Genomic DNA, 13,111 nt, shown 5'->3' on the forward strand with positions numbered 1-13,111 from the left:
AAGAGTGGCTTTATGTAAATTCCATTAACCTCCATCCATCCTTTCTGCTAGTAACCAGTTGTAGGGGCTGTAGGTCTTCTTCCCACATGGCTTGCACTGTTCACATGTTTTCTCAGCACTTGCTACGTTCTGGACTGAAGTTCACTCCCAGGTTTCCTAGGCCAGAGCAAGCGCAGTGAGATCAAGCACTTGCTCCTTTAGCAGAATGACATCACCTGTCATTACACCTGAGCATCAAAGTCTGGAGGAGGTACATGTTCTCCCATTCTCTCTCTGTGGCATTATATCACAGACTTCAGCTGTATGACCCTGAAGAGCTCAGGCTAGTTGCCCTTCCTGTGAAGCCTTTCAGCAGCAATTTGTCTGCCTCTAAAAAACTGGCAATCACGTCACTGCATTCTCGTGCTCTGGTCAGTTAGCTTAGCTGCTGTAGGTCATTGAACAAATCCATTGAACAGATGGATTCCTGAGGTACAAAAACCATCGGGGGACTCTCCACCACTGCCCAGGCTCACTGGTTTTACAGCCTTTAAATCAATTACAGCTAACCCTATCGCAAAGTCTCCAGGGATTACATGATGTATAATCAGTCTGCAAGGGTTAAATTCCAACTAGCCGAATTCATTGCTGCACATAGCTATGATTTTCATAAGGCGCAGTTTGGCAGAACTGCAAGAGGGGAATTACAGTGATCAATATGCATCACAGTCAGAGCGCGATAAAGGTTTCAACCATGGCTTCTTCTGCACAGTACTGCAGCCCTCAGCAATTCAGTCTGGGCCAGCTCTTTCAGTGCTACCAAACACTGAGAAAATGCAGGTGTTGTAACTTCTTCTTTTTTCAGAGAAAAACACTGGACCACCTTTGTACCTGTGACTGCCTAGAGACTGAAATAACTTTGTGAAGCCTGTGAGCTTTTTCTGAAACACCTCAGTTCTTGGCTTGTACTTACTTAGGTGATAAAGACCGTGGGTCAGACTGCCTGTCTCTTAGATTTCCTCTTAAGTTTTTTAAAGAGCTGGGTAATAGTCCTCACTGCATTCCCTGTGATTTGCACAGCGCATCAAAAAGGTGGCATTTAAAGCAACCTGTGCCAGAAATTTTTATTCATTTTGCCAAAGAGCTGTTTATAAAACAGAATTAATCTCTGGCATAACTTGCTGTTTCACCAGGCTGAAAAGATACCTGCTGCCTTTTTCCTTTGAACTTGTTTGTGCACTGGCTAGTGTAGATGAGGGGTTCTTGCCAGCTGTGGAAAATGATGGGTGTAAAATATTAGCAGAGAGATAAAGGAAATAAAGGATCAGTGTCAGTGCTCTCATTTCCCTTTTAAAAACAGGCACTTAGCAGGATAAACAAGAGGAAGACTGTCATGCCAGTAAAAAGACAGGGGGCAGTCCTGCAGTCTACAAGCAGAGAAAGGCTACTTCCTCCTTCGACCACCACTGGCTTTTAAAATCCATGATCACACACCCATTATTTAATAGTGAATAATAATAAACTTGTATAAATAATAGCAATAAACTCAAGTCCCCAAAATAATCTTCACTGTGGTAAGGCTCCTGCCTAACCTTGGGGACATGAGGTGGGGACAAACCGCTCTGTGCTCCTGCAGGCGCTCCAGGCAGCTACCCAAGGAGTGGGCTCTTCCCATCAGTACCCCAGTGGGGAATTTGTGCTGCAGCACAGCTGTATCAGTAACACCACGCCATCTCTGTGAGCAAGTGGCACTGGCAAGCCACACTTGACACCCATACAATGCTCCATTTTGTGTTACGGGTTTTTTACTTTATGTTACTGCCTGTACAAGTGTCCTGTGTGTAGGTAGGTCCTGAACATTTAGAAGGACCTAACTCTGTCAGCTGCATGGTAGGTGACAATACCTGCAGAATGATCCTTGATTCTTCTTAATTCGATGTAAAGCATCTTCTGCTGCATTATATTGCCGACTCCCTGGTATTTTTTGTTTCTCAGACTATAGCAGTCTCATTGTTGTTATCACCATGGTGGTGCCAGCTCTTAAGATTTTATCACAGCTCTTCTAAAATGTTTTCCCTGGAGCTCCGGCTCTTGGTCGTATTTAAATGCATAGAAATCTCAGCTAATTTATAATTTAAATGACTTTCGCTTACAGAGCTACAGGAGGGAGAAAGCTAACATATATGACCCTCAACATTCACACACCAAAAGTAAATATTTATTTGTTCTAAATTTGTAACATTTTAATCCACCTTAGTGATGGGACAGGGGAAAGGGGAGCTGATTTAGTCTTTCAGAACGTTTGACTTTGGCATTTATGCAAAACTGCTGTTCTGTTCCTTTGGTATCTAGGCAGTACATGCAAGTAAGAGATCCTCATATATGTTCATAGCAGCTGTAGCAGGTATTGGTAACACTCACGGGGAGTCAGTGAAGGATGTGACAACTGCAGTATTGAGTAAGGGATGCTCCACAACACTGGAAATGCTCCTGCATTCAAGCAAATGCTTCCTGCTCTAGCATTTGCAGGTATGCGGTCCCAGTGACATGAGCTGAACTGCAACTGTGTGGGAATGCCTTCCAGAGAAAGCATTAGGATGTTTCCCAAAGCACCTGCAAAATATTACTAGATCAGGATCTTAATTTTTCAACATCAGGACAGTGAATAGTCAAAATCCAAAAGGTACTTGACACTAGATAGTTACGCTAAGGTAAGCGCAGGATTATGTTTCAGCTCTGCACTGTTCTCTCATGTTCAGAGCAGTTATATTACCATTTTTTGGCCCAGATGTCATCAAATACATGAACATTTTTTACAACTCATGTGTATGACACTTGACTGCAGGCTGTGAGCCTTTGTCATAGTGGAAACTTTACAGGCTTGGTATATGTGCAAAGTTTTCAGTGAAATCTATAGCTCACAGTTCTGTTCAGAGCTTGAATCACACAGGTACTGAGGCATTTGCTTATCATTTTCCCTGTTTCTGAGTCCTTCTGGGGCATGCAGTCTTTTGTGCCATGCCTTTAATGCAGGACTCTGCTGGAGTCAGCAGGGGCTTTTTGCAGCTAATGACTCCAGAGTTCTGTCCCTTACGTCTCATTATGTGTCTCCCTTTCAGGTACCAGGATTTTTTTAAAACCTGTTTGAATAATCATTATTTTTAACCTTTCCTCACAGGAGTGTTTGCATTTGGCCTTTTTGCCACTGACATATTTGTAAACGCTGGCCAGGTTGTGACTGGGAACTTGGCTCCCTACTTCCTGACTGTATGTAAACCCAACTACACTGGAAACGACTGTCGGACCCACCACCAGTTCATAAACAATGGCAACATCTGCACTGGGGATGTGGAGGTGATTGAAAAGGCAAGAAGATCCTTTCCATCCAAACATGCTGCTTTGAGCATCTACTCAGCTTTATATGCCACGGTGAGTGCCAGTGACGATTGCTAGCTTGTACGAGGTGCACTTGTGTGTGTACCTAGATGGGGCCATTTTTCTTACAATGGGTTTTTGAAGAAAAAAGAGGGTTGTTTTGAGGAGAGCTTTGTTTATCCATAGGGGAAAATCTCCTTCTCTGTCTCTTCTACCAATCCTAGTATAAGAAAATCAAATCCTCATTGCTTTTGTAGCATTATGATATGGAGGCATGAGGTCCTAATCTTGTCTTTGCTGCTAATTTTCTCAGAGGCCTTTGAGCATGCATTCAACCTCTTCTCCCTGGCGCTGCTACATGAACGTTAAAATGCAGTTGATGCTTAAATGGCTTCTGGATCACTGCTATTTCTTTTGTTCACATGCTATGGGTTGTTGAACATTTAAAATGTAAATTGTGCCCTTTCAATGGGAGGCTGAACTAGGCTGGATTTTGCTCCTCTTGTTTAGGACCTGAATTCCCCATGCAAAGAAGGTTGTTATAAAAGTCAGTGCCAGAATGTTGCTGTTATCACAGAGAAATGGACCCCAGTTGACATCTTGACAAGATGACACTGCTATACTGCCAGGAAGGAAATTGTCTGTCTTTAAAAGTCCAGTGAAACAGATTGGCTGCTACTTTGTGTTCTCTGGCTAAAGTTTCTGTAATGTTTGAAAATTGATCCAAGAAGCTTAGTCACAAAGTAGAAAACCTTGGTGATTTTGCCATTAAGATACAAGGACTTAGACTAGTTCTGATCTCAAAATGGCTTAACTAGGCCTTTTTTTCCCCCATTGAGCTTGACTCAAATGAGTGGCAGAGTCTGTCTGTAGGTCATCAGTGTTTAAGAAAAGCCTTAAACTTACCAATGACTGAATTTACTGAATTTTACTGGGTATTTACTGAATATTTTGCCCTGATCTTGGTAGCAGATGAATAGAGCACCACATTATTACTATAAAATGGAGAGGCCACCCAATGCTGTTTCAGTATCCATCTGTTTGCACTGAATGTTGCATGAATAATGATGGAGATACAAACTGATAACTCCTTTGATCAGGATTTGTTGAGAAATGTTTGGAAAGCCTGTAACATTTTGCATGCATTACTTCTGAGCCATAAGCAACTGTGTGTGAAATACAATTCCCAATAAACTCAACATTGTTTTAGCAGCTGTTTTCATCATGATAACCTCTTAGGTGGAAGCTCCAGGGTCAGCCTTGGTCCTGCTTCTGCCCTAAGCTAGTTACACCCTTTCAGGGACCAACCCTTGTTTCCTAGGAAGGCAAGCCTTCTACAAACAGGCTGATTTCTACAACTGAAGGGGAATAATGTTTTTCCTTCATGAGCTTAAGTCCCCAGTAGTTCAGTGTTTCTGAGTCCTAGTCCTTCAAGCATACCTGCGATGGGCCTGCACTTCTCCCCACACAGGAAGATACCAGGCCGAGGCAGGACATGGAGTTGTTTCTGAGCCACAAGGTCATAAAAGTCTGCGCTTCAGGCATTTCAGCCTACAGTCCAATTTTAGCCTAGTTATCTGTCTGAAGACACTCTCTAGCACCAAAGGTGTTGTCACTTGTCTTTTCTCTGCCTGTCAGCTGGGAATAACATGAGCATTACACAAGAAATGCAGTGTGCAGATCAAGCTTTGCTTAATAATTGTGCTGTGCACAAGTTCTGGAGAAGTGTCTTGCTGATTCTGATGTGCATGATAACGTGGGCTAATGAACATGAAACACGGGGTATTTGGTTAGTAATAGCTGTATTTTGCATAAAGCTGAAGATTTGAACCATGGAGCAAGAAAAATAAAACAGTTTGAGCATGAGGAGGCAGGAGAATGGAATCAGCACAGACACTGTCTTCCATTGTATAAATGTCTGTTGAGATCTGAGAGTCTCCTCCCGTCACTGAACCTCCAGTATCCTCTGCAGATGTCTCTCTACTGATCTGTTCATTAGTCTGCTAGTGACAGTACTCCCACTGTGACTGGTTTGGCTTTTGAGGTAGGTTTTTTTATAATCTGGGTTTTATATTTAATCAACTAGTCTTCTTGTCACCTGCCAAAGATGCTGAGGAGAACCCAAAGCATCACTTCCGTGATCTCTGCAGGCAGAGATGAATCTTGTATGCCTAAAGTAGGAGAAAGAGAAAACAGCTGGCAGCCCTGGCTTCCATACTTACACAAAAATTAGAATGGCATCTAATGAAGTTTTATTAGTCTCCCAGAAGTACTGCAGGAAGAGATGGCAGTCACTGTAGATAGTATGTGCTGCTGTACAGTTAGAAACACATGCTTCTAAGAACCTTTCCCAAGGGAAAATTACAGGCTAGAAATACTCCTTATTTCATTAACGTTTCTGGCAAAACCCAAAAGATAGATGATAAAATCATATGTTGCATATGGGTATCCCAGTTACATCATCTTTAAACAGCTGTTACTTCATGCTCTTCTGAGAAAGGTCGTGAAATAGTCAATGACAAGGACATCTAACAGATGGTAGTGTTCAGCCAGAACATGGAAAATTAAAGTACAGCACAACTGGAGGACTTGCTATTATAGGGAGGAGGTAGATATCCTTGCTGATCCTCCTGTTTGCCTCTGGACTGAAAGCAAGGAGAATTGTTTTACAGTCACAACAGGGTCTCTGTGGTTGAAAGATACAACTAATCACTTACATTGGCTGTTTAGTAGTGTTTTTTAAGATTCTTCAGCTAATCTCTTGCCTAGCAGCACCCTCAAGTAATGCTTTCTGTCACCTCCATCTGATTAGAAGACTCTACCTCATCACACTGGATCACAAGTACGCCTGGGCGCGTTGCTTCTTGACTAGATTAGAGTGATGCAATATACCTGAACATGAAACTTCCAACATTTGGGGAATTCTGAATAGCAGAGAACACTACAGCAAATCCCTTCTGCAACCCAGGTCCCTGTGACCCCATCAACAATTTCTTCCCTTTCTACGTTAACACCTACCAGACTAATCAATGTAATTCAAGGCCTTGGCACTTCAAGCAGCTGCACTGAGCATCTAGGAGACTGCATCATGTTCTGCAATACACATCGTTCATTGTCAAGGGCTCTGCTTCTCTCTTACTGTTGAAATCTCTATGGTAAAGGAAAAGATTTTCTGCACAGAATTTTCCAGTGTTGGTATGAAAGTGTGAACTTCCCAATGAAAATACAAATCTCCCCGCTTTCTGCTGAAAAGACAAGACAGACTTCTTCCACTCTGCCTTTCTCATCATAGATATAACATACATTCTAAATACATGCATATATTCACATATATATAAATATATATAATATGTATGTATGTCTATTTTAAACTTGCAAACAAAAAAGCCTCCCTTACTGTCTATGCTTTTGTCTGTCTGAAAAAGATGGGAGAGGAATTACCCACAGGATGAATACTACTATCATACATTGTACACCCCTTAAATACACTGCTTGAGTGTACCGATAAGAGCACAGCAAAGAAGCTGAATAGATAACTTATGCAGTTAAATCACACATAGTTTGTTTTTTAATATGATTTATTCTGTTTTCTTCACATCTTTTTATGTTCATGTCCTTCCTCCCTCTTCCACCCATCAGATGACTGGTTTTGACATTTTGAGTTTTGTAAGAAAATTTACCCTATAAATAACATTTTGGGAAATGTTCAAAAACACCTGCTGTATGTAGGAAATCAAATGTAAATGACTTTCACTGAGATTTTTGTCTCTTACACAAAGCTTTGAAAACATGCTCTAAGTGAAAGGGTAAATACATTGTGAGAATCTTAAAAAATATCTCAGCTTAAGGACCAGGACAATAAAGTTCAAAGCACAGTGACTGGGAAGTCTGACCAGAATAGAGAAGCTCTACCAGTTTTTTCTGAGCTCAGTGTGTGATTTGTGGATGAACCGAAGCACACCTTCTGGGAAAGCAGTTTGTCTTGTTTTAAACCCTCCTCATGAGGGTGTAAAACAGATTTCCCTTGGCAATCTGTTCACATGGTTAATTACCCTCGTTGCTAAAAATGTTCTCTTCACTACAAGTTTACGTCTGCCTGCCGAGATGAGTGAAACTTCACATAGATTAAATACTTCCCATCTGTAAAAACAAGAACTCTCCCGCGTGGGTGACCCAAAGATCCAGCTTCATCTCATACCTGTAAGAAAACAAGCACATGTGGGTTGTTCTCGTAAATAGGGTTTGCAGCAGTCACAGCAGGACTGCATTGTTACTTTAAAGAGGTGATGCTTTTCCCTCGGATGCCGTAAACTACGGTAGTGCTTTCTGGGGAGTAGGAAAGCAAACCATCTCCTTACTGCTTGTTTGAATTGGCTTCTGCTGTAAGAAATCCATAGGGTGAAAGGAAGGGCGGTAATCATTCACACGGTGGCACTTCACGGTATTTTTTCCTATTGTTTTCCAGAGACGAACCTTAACCGTGAGTTTTGGTGACAGTCAGGTGCAGCTCAACCTACCAGCAAAGACTGGGTCAAGATTGCCGCCTAGTGCTCAGTTGCTAGCTGTCGTGTCAAGGCATGTGCTGCAGTCAGGTATTAGGTGGGAAAAACAAAGCAAGCAGGAACCTCTTGAGTAGCTTAGTCCCATTCCCAGTCTTATTATGCACCATAATATTCCAGTTCATAAGTTTAATTCACCTTCAAAGGATGTGCTCAGCAGCAGATTTAAGGGCAGAAGGCTTTACTTCCCCAGGCAGAGATTTGGCAAATTTGGCTGTTAGAAGTCTAGTACTTCAGTTTCATGTAAGGTGAAAGTATAATTTTGCTTAGGTATAGGTCCAGAAGCAGTCAGATCTGCCTTCCCCTGGTTGGTTTCTCTGGCCTGTCCCTTTCCCTTCCAGGGGGTGGTTGCTGCATCCCTTCTCTTCTTCTAGAGTTAGGTGTTGTATGGGGTTTAAGGCTGACATTTTTAACACCAGCCAGTGAGGGGAAGCCAGCTGTAGGGACGTTTGATGGCCCAGTCAGGGAAAATGGAAAAAAAAATACAGACAGGGAGAAAGTTAGAGTAAAAAATACATCAGTGACCTCTGTATACCTGGCTCATGAAGAAAGGGACAAGCATTAAAATACAGTAAAATAATTGCCCATGGTTGCCAAATAGCTCATGGGGTGTGAAGCAAGCTGTGCTGGTAGTTGCAGTTGGAAGCACCAAGCCAAACCTCCTTTCTTTAGCCCAGGGACAGGAAAATCCCAAGATAGCTTCACCCCAGCCAAGCCACTGCAGTCTTGGCCAGAGACCGGCAGTGTGAGGCAGCACAGTGTCCTTACCTGCCGCAGCAGCAGCAAGGGAGAGCAGCAATTCTTGGGTCTCCACCATCCTGCAGAGTCCTGCTCTGGTTTCAGTGCCACCCGTGGCAAAGCGCTTAGCAGTGCCCTGCCCCAGAATGAAGTCATCCCAAGAGAAAGATGAGGTTTGCAACCTGCGGACAGCACAATCAGAGATCCCAGCTGTGGTGTTACTGCAGATGTGATTAAAACAATACGGATCTTCTATGGAGTCTTTTGTCCAGAAGACTAACAGAACCATATTTCCATTTCTGACCCTGAAAAAGGGTCAACAATGGAAATATTTTCAGCTCTGGTGATTTTACTTGTTTTTACAACAAGAGAACATATTTTTGTCTTTACAAATAAAATGGCATCTTTTGATATTAAACACTGGACGAGACACTTCCATGGTTTATAATCTTCCTGTTCCCCAGCAGAACAGGGGTTTGCACTTGCACTGGATCAGATCTATGCTATGTGACTCAGGTTCATTTACGGGCTGATTGGTAATAAGAATCAAATTAACTTTTCAAATATATCTTCCCAATTCTATTTCATGTATGGAAGGCAATGTGTCATCTGGAGACACTTCTGGCAAATGTATGTGACGTATTTGCTTTGCTTATCAAAGCTTTGGAAATCATGCAGGCATCCATACTTCCTTGCTGAAAAGGATTTTATGGAATTGTTTTGCCATCACGCTTGCTTCACTTGAGCTTTGTTAATTTGTGACTCTGGAATTAATGACTGGCTGCTAATTGTGACCCACGTGGTTTTACTCTCTGTTGTCAAAATGCATTTAAAACAAAACACAAACTGCCAAAAACGTGTGGGGTTCATTAAAAAATATTCAGAGCACAGTGAAACTTCATGCTCTGGAATTAGATTTTCAGAATCAACTTTGTTTTGAAAGAAATCTCTCTCATATTCTGTGTTTCATTTCGTCTTGCAGAGGAAATGTCTGGAACAGTTTCTCTTAATGTTCTCTGTTTCTTATACTGAACACCACTTAGGAAACTGGAGCAGCTAGTTCATATGGATGCTAGGCACTCCATCATGTGTACATCACAGTTTCTGCAGGAGTATAAACATAGTTTTTTTACTCCCTTTGCAAACACTTAGTCATGCACATTCAGAGTGCGTGTCTGCTAGCGTATGAGCAAGTACTTGCACAAGTTAGGAAGTCAGGGAAACTGAGCCTGTGTATACCAGCTTAGAAAAAATTCAACAGTACAGTTGGGGGGATATTTGACATCCTGAAAGAGCATTTAACAGTATATGTTTTGTTCTCTTAAAAGTGTTCTTTTAATTACCTTAAACCTCTTCCTCTGTTTCCCAATGCTTTTTTTTAATGAGTCATGGGGTTTGTCACATCCTTGCTGATTTAGGATTTGTCTGGGTGGAGAAAGATGCATTTCTGGCAGAGCCCCGTTTCATTTTTGGCTTGCCTTTTCTTTCAGATGTACATCACAAGCACAATTAAAACAAAGAGTAGCAGGCTAGCCAAACCTGTGCTGTGTCTGGGTACCCTGTGTGCTGCGTTCCTCACCGGGCTAAATCGAGTTTCTGAGTATCGAAACCACTGTTCAGACGTGATTGCAGGCTTCATCTTGGGGAGTGCTGTAGCTTTGTTTCTGGTAAGCCCATCAGCCTTTCTGTGTTCCTTTTAAAAATATTTCTGTTAAAGACAAAAAAAAACCCAAAAACTATTCTCTTGTGGCCTATTGCAGCTGATTAATCCAGTTGCTAAGAACTAATTCTAGCCCCATCTAATTAAAGGTATCATCAGAGAAAATCCTAATATGAAATCAGGTTGATACTAATTAATAAGACTAATATGATGACATTTGCACATTGTATGTATTTCAAGATTATTGTAATTACTGTACATGTTCTTACTTGACCTGTCCTGGAAAATGCTTTAAAACTGGTGCAGATTTCAACTCATGTTCAAAGAGGGGCATGCTTGAGACTTCTCCTCTGACACCCCTGTGTTGCAAAACCCCACTGTCTGGCTGGTACCTGGCAAAAATGTGAGATACAGGGTGTTGTCCGGAGCTCTAACCAGTGGTCCTGGTTCCCCATTTTGTTTCAGACCATAAAAGAAGTGCAATAAAAAGAAAGGTCAGGACAAACTCCCTGGGAGAGAAAACTACCTCCCTTTGCAGCATTTGGAGTTGAGCTAAAATTGTGCACCATCTCGTAGGATAACCAAATGTATTAAAATGTTATCAAAGGCCTTCCTACAGAACATAGAATCAGCATCTCTCTGGACTTCAAATGTTACTTGCTACCCTGTTGTCTGTGTGGTTTAAGTCTTTTGTTTGGTGAGAGATCTCTTGCTGCGGATTTACCCACACAGCAGTCAAGGTGATTCTCACTATTACCAAGAGATGTGCCTGGTACTATTTAATCAAAAATATGCTTCAAAACTATCCAATGCGTAGCAACAGACACTTTATCCCTGCAATCAGGGGGGATTAGGTTTCAAAGACCTCTTAAATCTAGATTGTCTTGTCTCTGGGGTTTTTTTTTTTTCTATTCTGTACTTAAAAAAACCCCCAAACTTCACATATCATTTATTCTTGTGTTCCCTTTAAATAAAAAGGTGTTCGCAACCTCTGACCTGAATCTCCTTGGCTTCAATGTAAGAAGTTTGTCTGATTCCCACTGGGAAAGCCATTTTAAATCTACCCCATGCAATAGAGGAGACAGTCACCCCATATATCTGGTCAGGGCAATCTATGTGCTCGCAGTACTTGTTTCCCACAGCATGGGCCAAGGCCAACTGTGCAAGGTTCAACAAGGCCAAGTGCCGGGTCCTGCACTTGTGTCACAACAACCCCATGCAGCGCTACAGGCTTGGGGAAGAGTGGCTGGAAAGCTGCCTGGCGGAAAAAGACCTGGGCATGTTGGTTGACAGCCGGCTGAATATGAGCCAGCAGTGTGCCCAGGTGGTCAAGAAGGCCAATGGCATCCTGGCTTGTATCAGGAATAGTGTGGCCAGCAGGAGCAGGGAAGTGATCGTGCCCCTGTACTCAGCAGTGGTGAGGCCGCACCTTGAATGCTGTGTTCAGTGTTGGGCCCCTCACTACAAGAAGACATTGCATTGCTGGAGCATGTCCAGAGGAGAGCAACAAAGCTGGTGAGGGGTCTGGAGCCCAAGGCTGATGGGGAGCGGCTGAGGGCACTGTGGGTGTTTAGCCTGGAGAAGAAGAGGCTGAGGGGAGATCTTACTGCTCCCTGCAATTGCCTGACAGGAGGGGGGAGCCAGGTGGGTGTTGGCATCTTTTCCCAAGTAACAAGAGATAGGAGGAGAGGCAATGGCCTCAAGTTGCACCAGGGGAGATTTAGATTGAATGTGAGGAACAAAACTTCATCAAAAGTGTTGTCAAGCACTGGAATAGGGTGCCCAGGGAAGTGGTTGACTCCCTGTTTCTGGAGGTATTTACAAGATGTGTAGATGTGGCGCTTAGGGATGTCGTTTAGTTGTGGGATAGCAGTGTTAGGTTAATGGTTGGACTCGATGGTCTTACAGGTCTTTTCCAGCCAAAATGATTCTATGATTCTAGCAGTGACAGACTGCTCCTAGCCACATTTTGGCCCTACCAACCTTCTGCCACCCTGCAAGTGTCACAAGCCCAATTATGAAGTGGTGGAAGGGGTCTCCCCAGAGCTTGGAGGGGAGGGGTGCTGTGAAATTCCTGCTACTGGCACAAGACTCAACCAGGTTGCAGCCTGCTACTTGCCCAGATCTAAAGAGCAGAAAAGGAGATGACCCAGCAAGGAGCTGGCTGCAGGAATCACCCTGACAGCAGACATGTCAGATCCTGTCCTTTTTTCCACTGTGTTCCCGAGCCCCAACCTGCCATGTGTGTTTGCTCTTATTTAGCATCACCATGTGGGTGCAGTAAGTCTTGTTGTGTGCAAGGGAAGGACTTGTAGGATAAACACCACTGCAGCTGTGCTGGAAGTATGCAGGAATGGTGCTAAATGAGCTAAATCCAGATGTGAGGTAGATTCAGCCATCCAGTGGAGTATTTGGCCAATAAAATGCATCATCAGGGTAGTCCGTGGTTCTGTGATGATAAAGCAGACGTGGGAGTCTTTGCTGTATAAACATAAGAAGTCTGAGAATGGCTTATCACCTCAGATTACAGGCTAGATGAACCCATTTACCAAGGTACTCCACCACTCCTGACTATGTCAGTAAATGCGCTGTAGCCCAAGGCTGAGATAAATGCCTTGAACGAAATCCCAGGTTAAGTTATTTGCAAAAACTGGCAGTCATGAGACCCCTGATGGTAATTCCTGAGAGTTTTTCTCTTGGGACAGAACATGCTGACCTCACTTTTTTTTTTTTCTGCATTACACAGGGGATATGTGTTGTCCATAACTTTAAAGGCACTCATGGAGCTCCTTCTAAACCG

General features: G+C 42.9%; 1 protein-coding gene across 1 annotated transcript in view; it reads left to right on the forward strand.

The window, feature by feature from the left end:
- PLPPR1 (phospholipid phosphatase related 1) overlaps positions 1-13,111 on the forward strand; it is a 76,017-nt gene that overhangs the window by 59,810 nt on the left and 3,096 nt on the right. The window contains exons 4-6 of the mRNA XM_009647112.2: positions 3,158-3,408; positions 10,142-10,318; positions 13,058-13,111. The exon at positions 13,058-13,111 is cut by the window's right edge and continues 76 nt beyond it. Coding sequence (XP_009645407.2) covers positions 3,158-3,408; positions 10,142-10,318; positions 13,058-13,111 — 482 coding nt within the window. The remainder of the gene's footprint in view (positions 1-3,157; positions 3,409-10,141; positions 10,319-13,057) is intronic.

Source organism: Egretta garzetta, unplaced genomic scaffold, assembly GCF_000687185.1.
Source record: "Egretta garzetta isolate BGI_Z169 unplaced genomic scaffold, ASM68718v1 scaffold559, whole genome shotgun sequence".
Lineage (NCBI taxonomy): Eukaryota > Metazoa > Chordata > Aves > Pelecaniformes > Ardeidae > Egretta > Egretta garzetta.